Genomic DNA, 22,955 nt, shown 5'->3' on the forward strand with positions numbered 1-22,955 from the left:
GAATGGCTATTTGAGAAAAGTACCTGAAGCTTCTGGAAAACATACAATGGCTTCGGGAGAGGAGGGCAGAACATTGGAAAGAGATAAATATACTGATATTGTAGGAGAAATTTATTCATTAGAGAGGGATAAAGATACTCATTGTAGAGGGGAATACATTCATTAGAGGATAAATGCAAATGTTGAAGAGCGTATACTCACCTCTAATGTTATGCTCTTTCTGTTCATGAATGATACTATAGAAGAACAACTTTGCAGCAATGAAGAGGTAATTAAAGGAGGAAGGATCGAATGGCCTGAGAATCGAGTAGAAAGAAGTGTGATGACTTACATTTGCCCTCTTGGATTCCGGCCCTATCCAGTCAGTTGGAGATACTGCAACAAATACCATGCTTGGAGTAGATTGAAAAATGTTTATCACGAAACAGTACTTGAGGCAACATGCAAAGGTTTGTCTTTAGAATATTAAAATCCCTTTTCTAGCGATCTGACTCTTCAATATTATGGGAAGTCACTTTTAATTGAGTTAAAAATCAGTATTCCAAAGGATTATTCAGCTCCATATTTGCTGCACGTTCTTATCAAATTAGTCTTAACATTAGAAAATTGGTCTTGGCCTTGGTTAACCAAAAGTAGAAGCTTAACAATTCAACATGAGTCTCTCCAGTAGACTACTTTCATTGTGACTCATTCCTGACCCATTTGCTGAGACACATAGCCAGTAGACACAGCATCCTGCAAGAACCCATTGTCAAAACAATCAATTGTCGTTATTTTACTGGCACTCTTCCTAAATTGTGCTTATATTTTTACATTTGCCTTCCTCCCATTCTTGAAAATGGTTGCCAGGACTGGTGTGTGTTTATTACCTACTTCCTTCAGTAATCGAGTGTTAAGTCTATCTAAATGGCCTCAATCTGCCCATCGCCTTTGGAATTCATGAAGGCTCCTATTATTTCACAAATGATTTTTTGCTGTGAATATATTTATAAGCCTTTCATATGTGCTTTATGTTATCCACAATCTAAACCTTATTTCCTATTGTAACTCCTGACCAGTTTCTTAATTTTTTAATACTTTACTCATATTCATCTATTCTCACTTCTACTTTACATCTATACTTAAAAGTTATTTTCCCCCTTAATCTCCCCCTCACCCCATTACTTTTCTTGTTGCCCACATCCGTTCCATTCACCCTCTGCTACACCTCTCCTCTGGTGGTATATAGATACTCTGTATACTCTTTAATTTGTGCCATTTTTCATCTGTATTCTTTCCTTCTAACAATGTGTCCAAGTATCGCACTCTAGGTTCCGGACTGGCCCTCTTAGTACCCTCATTTCCTCATAATGTCCTCAAAATTGCAACCCTATGTTGAGAACTTTTGCTGTACTCCTCCTCTTCTCCTGACTTCAAACTCACCCATATTGTGGTGGCTGTTTCCAATGTGCTCTGTAACTATAATCTCATCTACCAACCCTGGTTGTTGCACAGTATCAGGGTCAATATTACCCCGTTACTCTGCCACACCTGAGGAAGTTCTTTAACCGTTTAGGCCTATAACCATCCAGTGCTTTGCCCTATAAGACATTCTTGTTCATTTAGTCCAATGTTAATTTGTCCTCAGTTAGCTGAAGAACATCCTGCCTGAACAGTTTGCTCCTCCTTGAAATGGTTTGGAAACTGGAAACCTTCTCTTCTACACAACACTCCACACTCAGGCTGCAGGTTGCTGTTGCATTTGTTTCTCCCTAACCTAATATGTAGCATCAGCAGTAATCCAGATATTATTATCCCTGACCTCTTATGCCTTAAACCAGTCCCTAGACACATTAAACTCACCCTGCAAGACCTCCATTCTGTTCTTCCTATTTTTGTTCCTATGTGAACCACTATTTCTGACTGGCCTACACTAGGAATCCTCCCCTCTGCTCCAATACATCTCTTACCTGGAACAGACAACACATCGTTTAATACTTGGATTACATCTGCAAATTACACTCCTACTCCCTAAATGTGGGATTCCCTACCACCAGTTCTCACACTTACGGGGCCCGATTTTAACTCTGTGTGAGTGAATGGGTTTTGAGTTCAGTTAAAATCAGGCCCTTTAACTATCATCACCATGCATAGAATGTCATGGCTTCAGATGTAATCAATCTTAATTCTCCCTTGAACTGTAATTGCAGAAATGACTTGCGTTGCGCCAGACTATTTTGAATTTGGATCATTTAACCCTGTTAAGGACACGTACAAAGTCAATGATTCAGTCACATTTCAGTGCTTTAATGGATACCAGCTGACTGGTTCATCAACGAGCACCTGTTTGCCGAATGGCCAATGGAGTGGGTATTTGCCAAGATGTAACGCTGAAGGTATTTATTTGGTTTTTACTTCTTTTACACTGTTCACAAGAACAACTATCCTTTTAAGTGCAGACAGGATGGTTTAGTAGAAATAACAAATCAGGGTTTCGGTGTGTTTCCAACTAATCTCCAACTTCAGTTGTCCGACATACTCTGACCCAATTAAAAGGAGACATTTAACTTACATTTAACTCTGGGCTCACTCCAAAGGTATCAAGGACTAAACGGGGCAGTTTTCTGTGCAGCTGATTGCACACCTTACCTAGTCAATAAGACAACTGTTACCTTAGTCATCACAAGCAGAACTTGGTTTGAGAATGATGGCATAGCATTAACTGTTTAATGTACAATATAACAGTTCAGATTACATTATTATACCCATAGCTGGGTTTAACTTATTTTATTAGGTCGACCCTATTCAGTTCTAAAGAGTAAAACAAGTGCTTGTCAGATTTAAACCTTTCACATGGATCAGAGATCTTTCAGTTTATACAACAAAAGAAATATTTCCATTTGTATAACGTCTTTCACATCTGCCAGAAACAACCCAAAGTGCTTCACATAGAATGAATTACATTATGCAGCTGCTATGTAAACAAATGGGAAAGAAAGAAAAGCAACTTGTATTTATATAATACCTTTCACTTCCCCAGCACATCCCAGTACGTATCACGGACAATGAAGAACCTTTGGACAGTAATCATTTTTGTAATGGTAGGCAAAAACAGCAGCTAATTTGCACACAGCAAGGTTCCAAAAACAGCAATGAACATAAGAAATAGGAGCAGAAGTAGGCCATTCGGCCCTTCTAACTTGCTCCGTCATTCAAAAAGATCATGGCTGGTGTTCTATCTCTACTCCACCTTCCCACATTATCCCCATTGATTCCCTTAGTATCCAAAAATCTATCAATCTCAGTCTTGAATATATTCAACGACTGAGCATCCACAACTTGCCGAGGTAGGGAATTCCAAAGATTCGCAACCCCTTAAGTTAAGAAATTTCTCCTCATCTCAGTCTCTGAGACTGTGACCCATAGCTCTAGACTCCCCAGCCGGGGGAAACATCCTCCTAGCATCTATCCAACGCACCCCTTAAGAATTTCATATGTTCCAATAAGATCACCTCGTATTCTTCTTAACCCTAAGGAATATAGGCTAGTCTACTCAATCACTCCTCATAGGACAATCCCCTCATCCCAGCAATCAGTGCAATAAATGGCAGTACAGCTGTTTTCTCGTGGTTTTTATTGAGGGCAAAGGGTTGGCCTGGTTTTAAAAAAATTATTCATTCATGGGATATGGGCGTCGCTGGCCAGGCCAGCATTTATTGCCCATCCCTAATTGCCCTTGAGAAGGTGATGGTGAGCTGCCTTCTTGAACTGCTGCAGTCCATGTGAGGTAGGTACACACACAGTGCTGTTAGGAAAGGAGTTCCAGGATTTTGACCCAGCGACACTGAAGGAACGGCGATATAGTTCCAAGTCAGGATGGTGTGTGACTTGGAGGGAAACATGCAGGTGGTGGTGTTCCCATGCGTCTGCTGCTCTTGTCCATCGAGGTGGTAGAGGTCACGGGTTTGGAAGGTGCTGTCTAAGGAGCCTTGGTGCGTTGCTGCAATGCATCTTATAGATGGTACACACTGCTGCCACTGTGCGTCGGTGGTGGAGGAAGTGAATGTTTGTGGATGGGGTGCCAATCAAGCGGGCTGCTTTGTTCTGGATGGTGTCGAGCTTCTTGAGTGTTGTTGGAGCTGCACCCATCCAGGCAAGTGGAGAGTATTCCATCACACTCCTGACTTGTGCCTTGTAGATGGTGGACAGGCTTTGTGGAGTCAGGAGGTGAGTTACTCGCCGCAGGATTCCTAGCCTCTGACCTGCTCTTGTAGACAGGAGAACTCCCCTGCTGTTCTTCAACTAGTGCCGTGGAGGGATCTGTTACGGCCACCTGAAAGGCAAATGAGTCCTCAGTTTAACGTCTCATTTGAAAAATGGCACCTCAGACAGTGCAGCACTCTCTCAGTACTGCATTGGAGTATCAGCCGATGTTATGTACTCAGGTGCCTGAAGTGGGTCTTAAACCCACAAATAGGTAGAAATTGTATTATTCTTGTTTAAGCTTATATTCTGCAGCAACCTTTACCCCTCCTGTATAGCAGGCTCCTTAATGTAGGCAAGAATCCTGTTGGGACCCCTCCAAAAATATTGAAATTAATTTGACCCCAGATAAGGTATCCCAAGGACCTAACAAAAGAACCTCATGATTGGAACTGGAAGAAAAGCAGATTTGCATTTATAAAGTGCCTTTCACACCTCAGAACATCCCAAAGTGTTTTACAGTCACTGAAATGCTTCTGAAGTAATACTGTAAAGGAGGCAATACAGCCACCTAGTTGTGCACAGCAAAAGCACACAATGAGTTAATGACCAGATAATCTGTTTTAGGTAATAAAAGCAAAATACTGCGGATGCTGGAAATCTGAAATAAAAACAAGAAATGCTGGAACCACTCAGCAGGTCTGGCAGCATCTGTGGAAAGAGAAGCAGAGTTAACGTTTCGGGTCAGTGACCCTTCTTCGGAATCTTCAGTTTTCCTCTTATTTGATCGCAACATGGTTTATTACATTTAAAAACAATGATTGTGCTTACCACCTCAGTGAGTGTTTGATCTTGGTCCTCTAATGTAATTGCAAAAGAACCAATTGGACAGGTTTTCTTGAATTTAAACAAGAAAGTGGTAAGTTTATTATACTTAACACTCTAAGCTGATTTAAAAATACGCTGCACATTTACGCACACATTCATACGAGAATCACACACACACACAAATAGATTACAGAGGGGAACAGATTTGGTGGTTGGATTAAAGTCCAGAATAAATGGAACTTAAATACAGTTTGTAAATCCGGTAGTCCTTGGCTGAAGCTGTATTCTTGAAATCCAACATTTGAGCATTTAAAACAGTTACTACTTCATGTAATTATGAAGATGAAGTAAATTTTAACACCCGAACTGTCAGTTCCGCTTTTTTAAAAAAGCCTGCTGTAAAACCACAAAGCTGTGTCAAAGGTCAGAAGCAGCAGTTCCTACTCACAGCAACTGCCATGAAACCTAGAGTTTAATTTTTTTCTAAACCCACTTTTTGGGTCTGCAGGTTGGAAACTGCAGGGGTGTCCAAACTTTTTGCGTGAGGATCACATTACAATTTTTGTCCTACATAGGGGGCAAGTGAGAAAATTATGGAAAGATAAAGGCATTAGAAATTTACTTTACTATTGATCAAAACAACAAAAATGTGCATTTTAGTGAACCATCTTTAAATGAGACGATAACTTATGAACTTACTTTCTCAACACTATGTTGAACACTGATTTATGTTGAACATTGCTTTTGCTTGCACAAGTAGTCAATGTCTGCCCACACACTTGATGTAGCGATGTGGAGTATTCTGAATAGATGTCCATCTGTCAGGAGTGATCTTGATCGTGCTCTCTCTCTCTCCCCACCCCCTGTCTCTCTGTGTCTCTACCCTCTCTGTGTCTGTCTCTCTCTCTCTCTCTCTCTGTCTTGCTCTGTGTGTGTCTCTCTCTCTCCTATCTCTCGTGTTGCTGTCTCGCTCTCTCCTCCCCATATCTGTGTGTGTGTGTGTCTCTCTCCCCCTCCCTCTCTGTGTCCCCCTCTCTCTGTGTTCTACCCCCACACCGTGTCCCCCTTCTCTGTCTGTCTCTCTCGCTATCTCTCTGCTCCCAGGCTGGTTCTGGTTTAAAGGGCTGCCTGACTCTCTGTGTGTGATCCCTCCACACCGCTCTGCCCCTTGCCTCTGGCTGTGTGCTGGTCCATTTCCTGCTCTCCCCTTGGCTTCTCTTTCACTCTCCCCCTCAGAAGCTATTCCCGCTCACTCACTGAACCTCCTGAAAACAGCAGGGGCGGCCGATCCCAGTGCACCCGCCAACCGCCAAACCGCTGTCAGTCACAGACACTGACCAATCACAGACGGGGCCGGATTGAAAGCTTTGGCAGGCCGGAAGGAGCCAATGGCAGATTTCCAAAACACTAATGTCAGAAATCCACCATTTGGTGGAAATTTCTCATCCTTGATATGTGGAACAGGCTTTCCAGGGAGGCAGTAAAGGCAGATCATGTTAGCAGGTCCAAGATGGAACTTCTGATAGGTTTTTGGTGAAATGCGTGAATTAGGACTGGAATGGGATTTTTTAAACCTTGCAACTAGCTGGATCTGTTACAATAACCTAATCCTGTCTTCTTCCCAAATAACTGTGACAGCAGGTTATGCTCCATTCCTGCAATCTGGAACCTGGAATCAAGTCCATCCGTCCAGGCTGGCTTTAAAAATTCTAAGTGAAATTAGTTTGGGAAGCCTAAACCCAGTTCCTAATGGGCACAGATCCATAATTAAAAATGCACTGTCCATAATTTGGTATAAAGTGATAGCAAATTTACTGAGAGTAACACCAAGGAAAGCTGCATGTGGGACTGAATGTCAGGGCATGGTATTCTTTTGATACTGGGCTATGGCATATGGCTGGAAAGGTGTAGAGGGAGCTTTATTCTGTGGGCAAGAAATCGCTTCACATAGTGCTACGGATGCCTTGTGACACTCTATTTGTGTCTCCCGTACTGCCAGCTGCTTCCTGGGTAGCGTTCTGCCAGGATAAGCATGCTTGCAGGTGCGTCCCCTGTGTGTGCCTGAAGACGCCGATTCAGCGCTCTCCTGATGTCACACACATCAGCTGGCTGATGTGATGCCAGGATGCCAAATTTGGGCAACGATTGTCCAGGCAGATTCTGCATTGTTTACTCAGGAAAAAACAGGCATGAAGCTGCAAGACGGTTCTGCAGTAGCATCATTTAAACACACACAGGTTGCAAGTAAGGTAATGTTTTGGAACTTTTTGTTTTGCAAAGTACTCTGTAAGTACTCTGGAGTGTTTTTGGATGGTGTTTTGGTGAGTTCCTGGATTTGTCAGAGAGTGTCACTGCATCCTCTCAGTGGCGGCAGAAGAGTGGGTGACCTCTGCACACTAAAGCTGCAACAGGTCTGCAGCACAACAGGCAGATGGAGCAGAGGCTGTGGAGACAGCAAGCTCCACACCATGCTCTCTACCAGGTTGAGTCGGATTCCCCCATGCTCTTTGACAGTGACAGGAGGCTGTCTGACATGCTAGGCAATGTACCATTCAACTCTCTCCTAAATGCCACCCCATCAAGGTCTTCATCTTAGTCCTCTGCAATGAACACGCCTGTGAACTTGTCCTCTGGTGAGCTGGCAAATGAACCATCATTTATCCCTGGCCTTGCCACAGGCCACTTGTACCCAGTTGACTCAATCTGTGTTGATCCCAGTTCTATACTAGCCTCCAAGTTATGTGCAGCGCCAGTGTCTGAGCTGGTGGCTGCGAGTGTCAGATCAAGTGATGGGGCCTCTTCATTAGTGTTGTGCTTGTTGCTCTCCGTCCTCCTCCGGAGTGAGCTGTGGCTGGGCAGGCGACCGTTCTTGGGATCCTGAAAGCAGAAACTCAGAAGGCAAAGGTTAGTGTGAGGGAAGGGGTTTGGGGTGTGAAACTAAAGGTGCATGGTCACACCATCAACATCTCGCTCATCATGCCAGATAGCAGGATGAAGGTGCGCTGGCACTTGAGAAGGGGAATGAGGCAGGAACATGCTGTCATCAATGTTCTCTCTAACTTGTGCTACTTGCACTGCATGGTCCCTTTAAGATCGGTATGTGGCTGTGCATGCACGCATCTTAAAGGGAATCTTGCTTGTGCGTGACCCATTTGTTCCCTGCCTGATGCAGTCCCGGTTGCTGCATGGCTGCGCACCTGTGCAGCTTAGAGGGAACACAGACTGCCATCCTCAATGTAGTTAGTGACGCTGGATGCCATGGGCCCCATCGTAGCCGCCCCCATGATGTGGACAACCATCTCCTCCATCGGGTTCAGAAGATGCAGGCATCCATGTTCCTGACAGCTGTGCTCTGTTCCCTTCTATTCTGTGCCACCTTGTCCTGCAAGAGAAAGGGCAGAATGTCAGTGATTGTGCATCACTATGTTTGGGTGATGTGGCTGCAATAGCTGAATAGCCGGAGGTATGTGGAGGCAGCAAGAAGTGGGTGTGAGGCTGGCAGCATTTTTCAGTGTGTAAGGGTGAGGTGGAGTCCAGTGCCAGGGACTGATGCTGAGTGAGTGATTGGGTGTGGTGTATTGTGCAGTGTGAGAGGCTGGTGGTGTGGTGAGTAGGCGGTCATGTGAAGATGCATTCCCTAACGTTGGCTACCCACATGAAGTCACTAGACCTCTTATGGCACTGCTGCAAGGTTCTCAGGTCCAGACTTTGGGAATTCATCTCCCTGGCCTCCTGCTCCTACTCCCTTCTGAAGGTGGTCCTTGACAGTCTCCTGGCCCCTCTGTGGAACCATGACATCTTTCCTCTTACCCACTTCAGCACTGCATCCATTACTCTGGCGCTCTCTGTCTGCCCTGGTGTCCACTTTGTAACAATTTGCATTGCAGCAATACTGCTGAATGCAGCTTCCCTTTAAGATACAGCCAGCCTTTAAGAAGAGCTGCGAACAACACTGCCGGGCCCTCCTGCTGTGGGCAGAAACTGCAGGCAGCAATCTGGAGCAGATAGCGGTGTGGGAGCTGCTTGAGTCAACACCACCATCCTTCAGATCAGGTGGCTGCACAAAGTTTGCATGTAGCCCACCTTGATCTGAACGGCGCAGGCAGGTTGCAAATCGTGACACCACCCCCACCTCCCCCCCCAACTGCGCCCCCCCCCCACCTCCCCCGCCACCCCACTCCACCGCATCCAAAAAATGAGGCTAACCGATTTCTAGCCCTGTATCTGCATGTGGTGTGCTTGACATGACCTAACAATCCAGGATGCAGATACTGAAACTCAAAGCTGGAAAGGTAGTCATGTTCTGAATATGGACTCGGGGTGAACAATCCTGAACAATCACATTCAACTGCAATGCTTTAAACAGGGGGTTTGACAGTATGATGTAGAACCAGTTTGAGATTAAAATCAGAATCTGGGTCCATGTCCTATAGAAGGTATCTATCAACATGCTTTTATTTTGTCCATTTAGGCACATTCTGCCCGAACCCCGGAATCCCCTTTGGTGCGAGAAAGGAAGGGAAGCATTATAATCTCTTTTCAACTGTCCAATACCACTGTGGCAAATACATTCTACGGGGTTCATCAGAACGCACATGTTTGGAATCTGGCCGGTGGTCTGGAGTGCAGCCTCGATGTGAAAGTAAACCTCTTTATATCTCATTTCTTCTAAATCTTTTATCATAACTAGCAGATCTCCCATGGCATTGTCTGCAATAAGGAATTCAGGAGAAACATCTTTAAAGAAAGAAGGACTTTCATTTATATAATGTCTTTCATCACCTCAGGACATGCCAAACCACTTTACAACCTATGAGATACTTTTTGAAGTGCAATTACTGTTGTAATGTAGGAAACATGGCAGCCAATTTGCACACAGCAAGCTCCCACAGACAGCAGAGTGATAATGAGCAGATGATCAGTTTAGCGAGGAATAAAAATATGTTTTTTAATAAAAATATTGGCCAGAATACCAGGGAGAATTCCCCTGCTTTTTCTCAAAATAGCACCATCAATCTTTTATATCTACCTGAGAGGGCAGACAGGGCCTCAGTTTAACATTTCAGCTGAATAACACCACCATACTCCCTTAGTATTGCACTAGAGTATCAACCTTACATATCTGTTCAAGACTTTGGAGTGGGATTTGAACCCATAACCTTTGAGGCAAGCGTGCTACCACTGAGCCACATTGACACCAAATGTAAGGGCTGTTAGAGTGTGGAACTTGTTACCACATAGAATATTTGAGGAAACTTTAAGAGGAATTTGAAAGTATGAGTGATAGGCAGAATAGGTTTTGGGATTCTCAATGCAGTTCCGAGTGTGAACAAACCCATAAGATAAAATGTCATTTTTGTTTGGTAAGGATATCAAGGGACATGAAGATGAAGTGCAGGTCTGCCATGATCTAATTGTATGGCGGAACAGACCCAAGTGGCTGAATGGCATACTCCTATTCTTCCAGAAGTGACATATCTTGAGGACAACTGTTGCTTTTAACAACATCATAAGGTCCATAAGAAGGAATTTTCTATTGCTGAGTTTATTTAACACTAGCAAGAAATGATTGGTTTTCTTTGACTGTTTCATACTTGTTTGATGTGCATGTGACATCTGACAAGTGATAAGCACATCTCAGAACTTACACATTTACTAGTTGATGTCCCATGGAGTTCCTCCCAGTCAGTCAGAGGGCAAGTTGTACTTGCAATGTACATTTATCTATCAACATTTGGGTGTGGCCTAGGATTCAGAGCACTGGGAAGGGGGCTTGGGGTTTGGCGCTACTGGGATGGGGGTCTAAGGGTGTAGCAGTACCAGCAGTTCTGGAGTTTGGAGCAATTAGGGGAGGATTCCTGAGACCTGTATGCATTGTAGATGGTTCTGGAATATAAGAAACAAGAAGGGGGTGGGGCAGGGAGGGCACTGCTGGATCTAGAAGGAGAAAGAACATGCAGCATTTTAGAGTGGGGTTCAGTTGTTTTGCTCAGTGCAAAATGAGCACGACAGAATTTGAACCGGCAATATTCTGATAACAGCACAATTAACACCAAAGTCAGACACCTTATCTTTTAGGGACACATTACCATTTATAGCATGGGGGAGGGGTGGGGAAATAGAATCCAGCAACCTTGAAGGGACAGAAAGCTGAGGAGAATGGGCTCAAAATGCTCTTACACCTTTTGGGCCATCAGACATCATACCTATTGCAATCATAGTTGTCAATCTCCATTCTTGGACCATGTGAAGCACTTTTTGACCATCGTGCAGTCCTTCCTCACCGTTTTCCCTGGCAAATGCAATTCCTGTCTTTAAGTTCTTGTCTTAAAGCACCTAGCATACTGCTAAGGTGTTTACTAACTCATAAAAGCAAACGCTAAAAATTGCTCAGTGTTTCATTGTTAACACAGTGTCCAAGTATTAAGCTCACAAAGTTTGTTATCTTTCCCAGGGAGTATTTTTTAAATTAAATTGGGAACCAATATGGAGAGTCGGTGCAATGAGAAGGGAAGAGCTTGTAATATCTAACATCGACAATGATCAGGAACATTGCATTAATTCACATTTATCTTCTGGCTAGGTTTAGATTACATGAAAAAACAAACTGAACTTCTCTATGATTTTCCACAAGAAAAAATCAATCTTTTCACAATAAACATTCCTAGTTTTGCCTTCTGTCAAAAGAAGAAAACACAGGTCCTGTTAATCGCAGGTGTTGACTAACTGGTTGGTGAAGTAAAAGTTAAACAGCTGATCATAGAAAAAAGTGGTTATTATTATTTTGAATCTTTAAGAATGCAATCTAGAGTTTGCTTCAAAGTCTTTTGAGGGACAAATAAAGCAAAGAAACTCACAGATCTTCACATGCTGAGGGGATACGTCCCACTTCACCTCACAGAGATCTACTGAAGAAACTAGAAAGCTCTGAACACCACATACGTTCAGAATGAATAGATGTGGCTGCTAACTCCTGTGGGAAAAATGTCCAGTCAAAGCCTAGGATTTTCAGACAGGCTGAGACCCTGAGTAAAAATGTTAATGAAGGTATTAAGAACATAAGAAATAGGAGCAGGAGTAGGCCAAACAGCCCCTCGTGCCTACTCCACCATTTAATAAGATCATGGCTGATCCTTGACCTCAACTCCACTTTCTTGCCCAATCCACATATTCCTTAATCCCCTTGGAGTCCAAGGGCCGTATTTTTGAAGGGGTATGGAGACAAGCAGGGAGGCCATAATTTCCCGCTGCTGGACAGCATGCAGCTTGCCAGTATTTTCCCACTTCCGGGCAATTTTGAACAGGCTGGATTGGGAGGAGATGGTGACGGCCATGCCGGCAAGTGGCGGAAAGCCAATTAAACAACCGAAAGGATTCATTAAGGCCATTCTGCTGGACGAGATAGGAAATAGCAAACAAGGGAACTACACCACAATATATCACATTAGGCACACTCACTGCAGGTGGAATAAAAATACAGAATGATTCCCTGACACATTGAACTTTGAACATCTTTAATAGACTCATCAGTAAGACAAACACCAGCATGAAAATATCCAGATTGAGATGACAGGGCTAAACCGCCCCACAATGCAGGTATGAATCTGTTCAGGTAACTGCCTCATTTCACATCTAGGGATGTAGTGTGAAAATATATAGTTAATTAATTCCTAACTGCTTTTTTAATAAGAAATTCTGCATTGAGCTACAAATGAGGAATGGAAATTCCATTTCTTGAAAGTGCAACAAGCTCATTAATGTACAAACTGTACACCCATTAACATTAGGACACTGAGCAATCTTTACCCTAGACTTAAATGTATCTATAAGTGAGTGTCACTGGAGTAATGGTGCATCATTTGCTGATTTTCACTTTGCATTTGTAAAAATAAAACAAAGCGTGTATTCTATGGCAACATTCACAAGCTACGGATGTCAGCAGCTCTTTGCATGCCAAAGAAGTACTTTTGTAATATAGTCACTATTGTAATGTAGGAAATGTGGCAGCCAATTTGCACAGAGCAAGATCCCACAAATGACAATACAATAATTGAGCAGATCATCTGCTTTTTTTTTTACTTATGTTGATTGAGGGATAAATATCCGCCAAGCCACTGGGGAGATCGCCCCTTCTGGTCTTCAAAATAATGCCCTGGGATCTTTTACATCCAATGGAAGAGCAGGCAGGGCCTCGTTTTAACATCTCATCTGAAAGATGGCATCTCTGAACAATGCAGCATTCCTTCAGGACTGCACTGAAGTGTCAATGCTAGGTGTGTCCTCGCCATTTACCCCTGAGGATGCCATGTGTATAAACTTCATGGTAGCCATAACTGTGCAAGTAAGTGCAGATTGCTTGTCTGTGCAGCAGTACATGTGAAAGTTGTTCTTGCAGTGTGTAGTGAAGAGACTTGCGAAGCTGAGGCGTACAAACTATTATATTAATAAGCAGCTACTATTCAACAGCACATAGCAATCTCTCCCCATACGGCTGTCACATGCTACGTTCCATTGTTGAATAGGCAAATACGCTTTTGATAATGTGGAGGATCTGGCAAAAGAATTGGACACCTTGGAGTCAACAATACGCAATAGAGGTAGGATTGGTGCATATCTGATTTTTATAATTATCATTATTCTTACTATCAGCTGATGTCCTGTGGTGTTGCTCATGGGTAGGTTAGGATTGGGTGATGATGTTTAGTTGCTAACCTGACCTGTCCTTTTAAGATTGCATGGCAGCATTTCCTAGGGTGGACCAGTCTACAAACGTATGTACTGAGGCCAATAAGAAATTAATTGCCTTTGGAATTTTCTCTAGATTTGGCTTCCTTCCTTGAAGGGAGATCATGTTATTTGAAGATTAGAAAAACCAGCAGCGACTACCAGGCTTTTTCTCTTTTTTGATACATTGTTTTCAAAGGTTTTACACAAACTGTAACACCTGAAGTGATAAACTCTCAACACAAATTTTATACATATGGATTACAAGCACCTAGTTGATCTTGCAATAGAAATACCACAATGTTAATATTACAGAAGTGGTAAATATACAAACATAGCTGGTTGCTTCAGTCTTTCAATGCCAAGTATGAAGAGAAACCACTTAAAGTGAAAACTTTAGGACACAAGGACCAGAGTGTCTGACTGTCTTTGTATACCTGAGGAACTTTTGTCAATCAGATGGGCAAGCTGCATCTTGAGCTGGAAGGCATCAGGGGTATGGGCAGAGTACTCCCACATCCATTCTACAAACCCCAGGATTTCGAGAACCATAGGAGTCTAGATCTATTGAATGTGTAGGTCCATGCACGCCTCCACCCTCCTAAAAGTGAGCGTGCACTGCCCAAACTCAGTGTCCAATAAGATCCCTGTCCCAACCCTCTACAAAAACAATCAGTTAGCCACACCTCCCAAGCCAACCATCTGGGTGAGTCCTTTAATGCATATTTCTGCAAATAGCGGGTAATGCGTCATGCAGCATGCATGCTGTATTCTACCTTGACTTGAGAAAATGTACCTAGTCACATGACTTCCCAGGATTGGGTAACTGCCGATCAGGCAGGTCTGAACTTGCAGCCCCTAATGCATTCAGTGGAGTTATTGCATGACACCTTTCCAACAGTGATGTTACAGAGTAATGTAACACTGTGACTGAACCCAACACAGGTCAAAATTTCAACCGATATTTTGACAAGGATATATTGTTGACAATATATAGTGGAAAGGACTGCAAGCAACATGCACAGGGGCTGCCCATAACATTCCTTTCTGTTTAATGTTCCCTGTAATGAGGCCTTTGATACATGTTTATACTGCTGGCTTCAATCATTCTGACTACATGAGCTTCATGTGCTAATATTTCCTCAGATCTTAGTTCCAGAACACAAGTTGACACAAATCAGAAGAGAGGGGTTGATGTCTTCTTTGTCATTGATGCCTCAAGAAGTGTTGGGAATGAAAACTTCATCAAGTCTTTTAACTTTGTTAAAACATTTATTAACAGGGTAAGTATGATTGTTCAAACTGGAGGATTATCCCAGTTCCAAAATTCCATTCCCAAGTACCAAAGACTCAAGATGAAGGCGACCAGTACTAGGAATGATTTATAACAGACTGGTTTAAAGGAAGAATGTCCTGCATACATTGTCAATGGCTGGGTCTCTAGTTTATTCTTTCAGTGGGTCATCTTAATATTTTAAATACGTTTCAAAATTTGGCTCCGAACAGAAAATTGGTCACTGGGGAGTAAGTTATTGGCTGCAGTTTAATAGAGGGATTTAGGTTGTTTATAAAACAACAACTACTTATATTTATATAGCGCCTTTAACGTAATAAAATATCCCAAGATGTTTCACAGGAGCATTATAAGTAAAATTTGAGACCGAGTTACATTAGGTGAGATTAGGGCAGATGGCCAAAATCTTGGTCAAAGAGGTAGGTTTTAAGGAGTGTCTTAAAGGGGGAAAGAGAGGTAGAGATGTAAAGAGGTTTAGGGAGGGACTTCCAGGGCTTAGAGTCTAGGCAACTGAAGGCACGGCCACCAATGGTAGAGCGATAAAAATTGAGGATGCTCAAGAGGCAAGACTTAAATGAGTGCAGATTTCTTGGAGGGTTGTGGGACTGGAGAAGATTACAGAGATGGGGAGTGGCAAGGCCATGGAGGGATTTGAAAACAAGGATGAGAATTTTAAAATCGAGACATTGCTTATCAGGGAGACAATGGAGGTCAGAGAGCACAGGGGTGATGGGTGAATGGGACTTGGTATGAGTAAGGATTTGGGCATCAGAATTTTGGATGACCTTAAGTTTACGGAGGGTAGAAAGAGCGAGACCAGTCAGGAGTGAGTTGGAATAGACAAGTCTAGAGGTAACAAAGGTATGAATGAGGGTTTCAGCAGCAGAAGAGCTGAGTCAGGGGCAAAGTCGGGTGATGCTACAGAGGTGGAAATAGGTGGTCTTATTGATGGCACAAATATGTGATCAGAAGCTCACTTGGGGTCAAATATGACACCAAGGTTGTGAACAGACTGGTTCAGTCTCCGACAGTTTACAGGGAAAGGGATGGAGTCGGCAGCTAGGGAACACAATTTGTAATGGAGACTGAAGACTCCAGTCTTCTCAATATTTAGTTGGAGGAAATTTCTGTTGATCCAGTACTGGATGTCAGACAAAAAGTCTGTCAATTTAGCAACCGTAGAGAAGTCAAAGAGAGGTGGTGAGATAGAGCTGGGTGTTGTCAGTGAGTAGGAAGAGAAACCATTGTAGTTGTTAGTCTGGCTACCATTAGATAGATAAGAATGGAACCAGGCGAGTGCAGTTCCACCCAGCTGGATGATGGTGGAGAGGCATTGGCGAAGAATGGTGTGGTCAACCATGTTAAAAGCTGCAGACAGATTGGGGTGGGATAGCTCACCTTTGTCACAGTCACACAGGATGTCATTTATGACTTTGATAAGACCGCTTGGTACAGGGGAAGGGTCGGAAATCTGATTGGAGGGATTCAAACATGGAGTTCCGGGATTTGGGAGGAGACAACATGTTCAAAGACTTTGGAGAGAAAGGGGAGGTTGGAGATGGGTTGTAATTTGCAATGGCAATGGGGTCAAGGGTTGGTTTTTTGAGAAGAGGGATGATGATGGTAGATTTGAAGGAGAGAACGGGTAATAATACCAGCTAACATGGGAACCAGGAGGGGAAGTTGGCTGGTCAGCTGGGAATAGGGCAAGGGAGTAGGAGGTTGGTCTTATGGATAAGATGAACTCAAAGACATGAGGGGGTTAGGTGATAAACTAGAGAAAGATGCGAGTTCAGGGCTAGGGCAGGGGGAGGCTTTAAAGGAAGTTTGGCCCAGTGAGCTAGTGGAAGGGAGGGAAGTAGGAGAGGCAGCTGCTCAGATGGTCTCATTCTTAGTGGCAAAGAAGTCCATGAGCTTCTCGCACTTATTGTTGGAGGTGAGGGTGGAGGAGATGTGGGAGGGGTTTAAGAAGATGGCTTGTAGTAGAAAAAGAAGCTGGGGCTTATCTTTGGATTCCAGGATGAGTTTGGAATAGTGAGCCATTTTGGCAGATAAAAGCAGGACCCAATGGTCCTTTATGTGGCCCAACAGAATTGACGATGGATGGCTAAACCAGTTGTCCGCCATATCCATTCAAGTCTGCATCCCTTGGACTTAAGGGACTGGAGATGAGGACCGTACCAGGCTGAGAGAGAGAGTAATGGGTTTCGTGGAGACTGCAGCATCAAAGGTGGAAGTAGTGAGTGCTGTTGAGCAAATCAATAGCTGCAGAAAAGTTGTGATGAATAGAGAGCCAAAGGATCAACAGTTGGAATTTTGAAAGTATAGTTGTAAGTGAATTGGGAAATTTTGGGAAAGTTTTTTTCCAGGGACAGACACAGAAGGAAAGAGGGTTAGGATGTGGAAGGGAATGTGGGTAAAGAGTGATACGAGGAAGTGATCAGAGAATAAATACAGAATAATGGATATTTTTGTCTTAGCTTTATGACAGAAGGAATTCTAACCACTTGGTTTTGAACATTGAAATTGTGCTACAATGATCGTTTAACCTGATTCGGCTAATATTGCATGATGTGACTTCAACCCATTTGTACTGATCTGAGAATTCCAGACTTCAGTCAAAGTGTTTAAGCCATCCCTAAAATGGGGATAGCTGGGATTGAGTCTAATCGAGAAGTTTTTTTATAATGTTGTCTGAAAGGGGAAAATAAGAGAGAGAGTCAGTCTGGACTTTAACTCCTAATGCCCAGTTATGGAGTGGCTTTGGTAGAGGACTGGGTCTAGTCACTTGCCCCTTATCATGAGTTGAGGTAACCACCTGTTTAATTCTGAAACAAACAATCCACTTTTGGGTGAACAAATTTCTAAATATCTAAAATGGAAATAAGTCACCAACATTTTGCTTTATTTTTAAAACAGGAACCTTTTTCACATTATAATAAAAGCAAAATACTGCGGATGCTGGAAATCTGAAACAAAAACAAGAAATGCTGGAATCACTTAGCAGGTCTGGCAGCATCTGTGGAAAGAGAAGCAGAGTTAACGTTTCGGGTCAGTGACCCTTCTTCGGAACTGACAAATATTAGAAAAGTCACAGATTATAAGCAAGTGAGGTGGGGGTGGGGCAAGAGATAACAAAGGAGAAGGTGCAGATTGGACCAGGCCACATAGCTGACCAAAAGGTCACGGAGCAAAGGCAAACAATATGTTAATGGTGTGTTGAAAGACAAAGCATTAGTACAGATTAGGTGTAAATACACTGAATATTGAACAGCAGCAAGTGCAAACCTGAAAAACAACCTGAAAAAAACAGTGGGTAAGCAAACTGAACAAACTAAGATGAAATGAAATAAATGCAAAAAAAGATTGTAAAAAATGTAAAAAAGAATGTAAAAAAAAAGGAAGAAAAAATAACTAAAAATGAAAGTAAAATGGGGGGCTGTCATGCTCTGAAATTATTGAACTCAATGTTCAGTCCGACAGGCTGTAGTGTGCCTAATCGGTAGATGAGATGCTGTTCCTCGAGCTTGCGTTGATGTTCACTGGAACACTGCAGCAATCCCAGGACAGAGATGTGAGCAGGGGGGAGTGTTGAAATGGCAAGCAACCGGAAGCTCAGGGTCCTGCTTGCGGACTGAGCGGAGATGTTCCGCAAAGCGGTCACCCAGTCTGCGCTTGGTCTCCCCAATGTAGAGGAGACCACACTGTGAGCAGCGAATACAGTATACTACATTGAAAGAAGTACAAGTAAATCGCTGCTTCACCTGAAAGGAGTGTTTGGGGCCTGGGATAGTGAGGAGAGAGGAGGTAAATGGGCAGGTATTACACCTCCTGCGATTGCAGGGGAAGGTGCCCTGGGACGGGGACGAGGTGGTGGGGGTAATGGAGGAGTGGACCAGGGTGTCGCGGAGGGAACGATCCCTTCGGAATGCTGACAGGGGAAGGGAGGGGAAGATGCGACTGGTAGTGGCATCACGCTGGAGGTGGCGAAAATGGCGGAGGATGATCCTTTGGATATGGAGGCTGGTGGGATGAAAAGTGAGGACAAGGGGAACCCTGTCACGGTTCTGGGAGGGAGGGGAAGGGGTGAGGGTAGAGGTGCGGGGAATGGGTCGGACACGGTTGAGGGCCCTGTCAACCACAGTGGGGGGGGGAATCCTCGGTTGAGGAAAAAGGAAGTCATATCAGAAGCACCGTCATGGAAGGTCGCATCATCAGAGCAGATGCGTCGGAGACGGAGAAACTGGGAGAATGGAATGGAGTCCTTACAGGAGGTAGGGTGTGAGGAAGTGTAGTCAAGGTAGCTGTGGCAGTCGGTGGGCTTATAATGGATATTGGTAGACAACCTATCCCCAGAGATGGAGACAGAGAAGTCGAGGAAGGGAAGGGAAGTGTCAGAGATGGACCATGTAAAGGTGAGAGAAGGGTGGAAATTGGAAGCAAAGTTGATAAAGTTTTCTAGTTCGGGGCGGGAGCAGGAAGCGGCACCGATACAGTCATCAATGTACCGGAAAAAGAGTTGGGGGAGGGGGCCTGAGTAGGACTGGAACAAAGAATGCTCGACCTTTTTCACATTATTCTATGTCTCTCAATATATAGAGATTATCTACTAAGCTTTGCAATGATTTTTCATCAAAAGGGAAAGTGTGATGACTCTCACTCTTCGGATCATTGCCTTGCTCTGCTCTCCCTGTCTTTGGTTTTTGCATTTGGCAGAAGTGAGGAACCATACCAGACCAGGAAGGCGCTGGTTCCATTGCCTCGCAATTTGCCAAACTTGCACCTCAGAATCAGAAGGCTGTTGGTTGAAGCCCCACTGTGGACTTCAGCACTTAATCTAGAAAGACACCTTAGTGTAATACTGAGGGAGTGCTGTATTGTGAGGTAAAAGGATAAGCTGAAGAAGAACTGGCAGCTCTACCAGTAATCAACATTGATATCTCAAACTACGCTTTGGGATCTTGCTGTATGCAAAATGGCTGTTGTATTTGCCTTCTTTGAAAAGTCACTGAACTTCAAGGTATGAGAAAAGCTCTGAAACATAACAAGATATTCTACAATTGGAATTCCTTCTTTTAATTATGTAAGAAAACTGAAAGCACGTAAAAGGGCACATTATATTGGGAACATGGTACAATATTTGGTTTGAGAGATCCTCTTACCTGTTAATCTTTAGGTGTCAGATATTAATGATCTGGTCCGATTTGAAGTTATCGCATTTGGATCAAATCCCATTGTGATCATGGACATCAAGGAAAATCTCACTCCTAAGGCTGTGATAGAAAGGATCAAGCTTGTTGAATATAGAGGTAAGTTGGACCACGTTCATTCCAACAGGGACAAAATAGCAGAAGAAGCTGGAAATGTGCATCATGTCAGTCAGTAGCTGTGAGATGTATTGGTGTACTCTTCATCAGACTGAAGGCTGAGAGATCAACAAGCATTTAATACTGTTGGAAAATAGAGAGAAAAAGTTGGGAGGCAAAGAGTCACAGTGTAAATGTGTGTAAATGGCCTGCAGACTGCATAATAGAATCTCATGTATGATACAAAAAATTATCAGTGAAATAACACATATGTAGATGGGAGAAAAGAATGTGTTGGGAGGGTATAAAGGACCTGATTGTATATTGACACCACTGTGTTAGCCAATGTGTTGGAACCAGGTGGCACTTGTGCTGCCGGGAGGGCCCCTCCGTGGGCCAAGGAGTGCCCTACAAGGAGGGCCACCCCCTAGAACCCGCAGGGAAACCACTAGGGTTCCAGCAGAGGGAGGAAGAGGCCCTTAATTGACCAATTAAGTGGCTCCATTGGCTTCTGGACAGGAGAGCCGTCTGCCGCCTTCCCAGTCACTGGCAAGATGGCATGGCAGAGGGAAGTGGATAGGCACGTCATCTTACAGGCCCCCGCCTCCCAACCCATCCCCAGAGGACTGGTAAAATCCAGCCCAGAATCTCCCTTTCACATAAGCAAAGTCAGTAAAATGCAGAAGAATTTCCCCTATTCAAACAACATTCAGTCTCACCTTTTATAGCTGGAAATTCCCAGAAAACTCCAGTATATTTCGAACTCTGTCAAACTATCTGGTCACCTCTCTGCAGTTGGTTTAGTTCCATAGCTGCCACAATGGTCTGGTTTCTTAATGGCACAAAGCCCTGTTGGTGTTGTGTGCAACATGTAAATTATGGTTAAGGCCAGTTGAGATTACAATGGTTTCTTCCCTTTTTCTCCACATGGGCACTGATGTTTTGTTTATATTCAGTATGTGTTATAGTTAACCGGTGGTCTTTAACACCTCTTGCTTTGGGCATGTGTCTCTGATGAAGGAGTAGATTTGGAGGAGAGGACGGAAGAGATAAAGATTTGATTGATAAACCTGAATGGATGTCTCCATTAGTTTAACGTGTTTTAATGTTGTTGCAATTTCTCCTTCTTCTGTTGAAGACTATTACAACAACATAGGAAGAAGAACAGGACTAGCTCTGGAAAAAGTCCACTCCGCCATCAACGAAACGCTAAATCTTCAAGCTGAAAATGTCCCAAAACAAATCATCATTATAATCACTACCGGTGAGCCCATAGTCATTAAAGTAACGCAGTCGGCCTCTGCACACGCTCTGTTCTCTCACATTTGTTGAGAGGGTATGTGTATATTTTTTAATGTGTACAAGTATCTCCTATTGCATGTTCCACCATGTCAGCTGATGTGTTTGTGTTTGGCTTTTGTACATTTGTACGTCCAGTTGTGTGTCCTCTGAATGTTATAATGCACGTTTCAAATCAAAGCATCTCAAAGTGCTTCACAATGAATGACTATTTTGGTGTAGGTAGATATGACAGCGACATTCCACACAAAGCCACCAGATGCAAGCAGTTAATCTAGTTTTGGTGGTTTTGCTTGAGATGGAAAATGTTGGTCAAGGCTCCTGAAAACTCCACTCCATTGATCTTTCACATCCACCTTGAATCAAAGGAACAGACTTAATAGGGGTTAAATTCGAGTAGTTTGTTAGTCTGATTTACACTGCACCAGTGTGTCAGCCAATGTTTTGTCACAAAGACGACACCTCCTGAAGGAATGCAGCATTTCCTCAAGGCTTCTGTCGATGGATGATGGAAAATGATGGACTATGTGATATGCGCTCCTGGTAGATGAGGCTCGGTGCAGTTATTGTGCATTCAGGAAAGTTATCCCCTTGTTTCAGAGTGCTAGATCCAGCCACCGCTACCTCCCAAGCCTGAGGGTGTGGAAGGTGAGGTGGGAGAATGGGGGAGGGCTGGGGGAGGAGGGGGGTCCTTTAAAATCTAAAAAGTGAGCTGTCCACTTGATTTGTTCAAAAAATAGTTATGTTTCGCTCTGTCTGTCCTGAGCTTTTCAGATGGGACATTAAACCGAGGCCCCATTTGCCCACACAGGTGGACATAAAAGATCCGATGGCACTATTATAAAGAAGGGCAGGGAGTTCTTCCCAGTGTCCTGAGCAATATTAATCCCTCAATCACCATCATTAAAACAGATTATGTGGTTATTCTGTCAATGCTGTTTGTGGGAACTTGCTATTGTGTCTCCTACATTACATCAGTGATTACAGTTCAGACTTTTCTTGGTTGTAATGCACTTTGGGACATCCTGAGAAAATGCAAGTCTTTTTTTTTCTTGTGTTTTTATTCAATTAATCCTGCTCTTTCTATTCAGTTGTTTCTGTTGCTCCCTCACCGCCCCCTTGCCCACCAGGCCAGATCTCATTCACTCGACCCTTGCACCTCACCCCATGTCCTCTCTAAGCTCATCTTGCCTAAAACCCACCTCCTGCTTCCTTGACTCGATTCCCACCAAACTGTTAACCACTCGACCTTACCTTCCTGGCCCCACATTGCCTGACATTCTCCTCAGTTACTTGCCCCCACCCTGTCAAAAGCATTATCG

General features: G+C 43.6%; 1 protein-coding gene across 1 annotated transcript in view; it reads left to right on the top strand.

Moving 5' to 3' along the window:
- LOC137346606 (complement factor B-like) overlaps positions 1 to 22,955 on the top strand; it is a 79,214-nt gene that overhangs the window by 5,463 nt on the left and 50,796 nt on the right. Inside the window, exons 2-8 of the mRNA XM_068010182.1 lie at positions 243 to 449; positions 2,190 to 2,375; positions 9,482 to 9,652; positions 13,533 to 13,607; positions 14,881 to 15,017; positions 20,205 to 20,337; positions 21,473 to 21,598. Coding sequence (XP_067866283.1) covers positions 243 to 449; positions 2,190 to 2,375; positions 9,482 to 9,652; positions 13,533 to 13,607; positions 14,881 to 15,017; positions 20,205 to 20,337; positions 21,473 to 21,598 — 1,035 coding nt within the window. The remainder of the gene's footprint in view (positions 1 to 242; positions 450 to 2,189; positions 2,376 to 9,481; positions 9,653 to 13,532; positions 13,608 to 14,880; positions 15,018 to 20,204; positions 20,338 to 21,472; positions 21,599 to 22,955) is intronic.

Source organism: Heterodontus francisci, chromosome 30 (assembly GCF_036365525.1).
Source record: "Heterodontus francisci isolate sHetFra1 chromosome 30, sHetFra1.hap1, whole genome shotgun sequence".
In the NCBI taxonomy this organism is placed as follows: Eukaryota; Metazoa; Chordata; class Chondrichthyes; order Heterodontiformes; family Heterodontidae; genus Heterodontus; species Heterodontus francisci.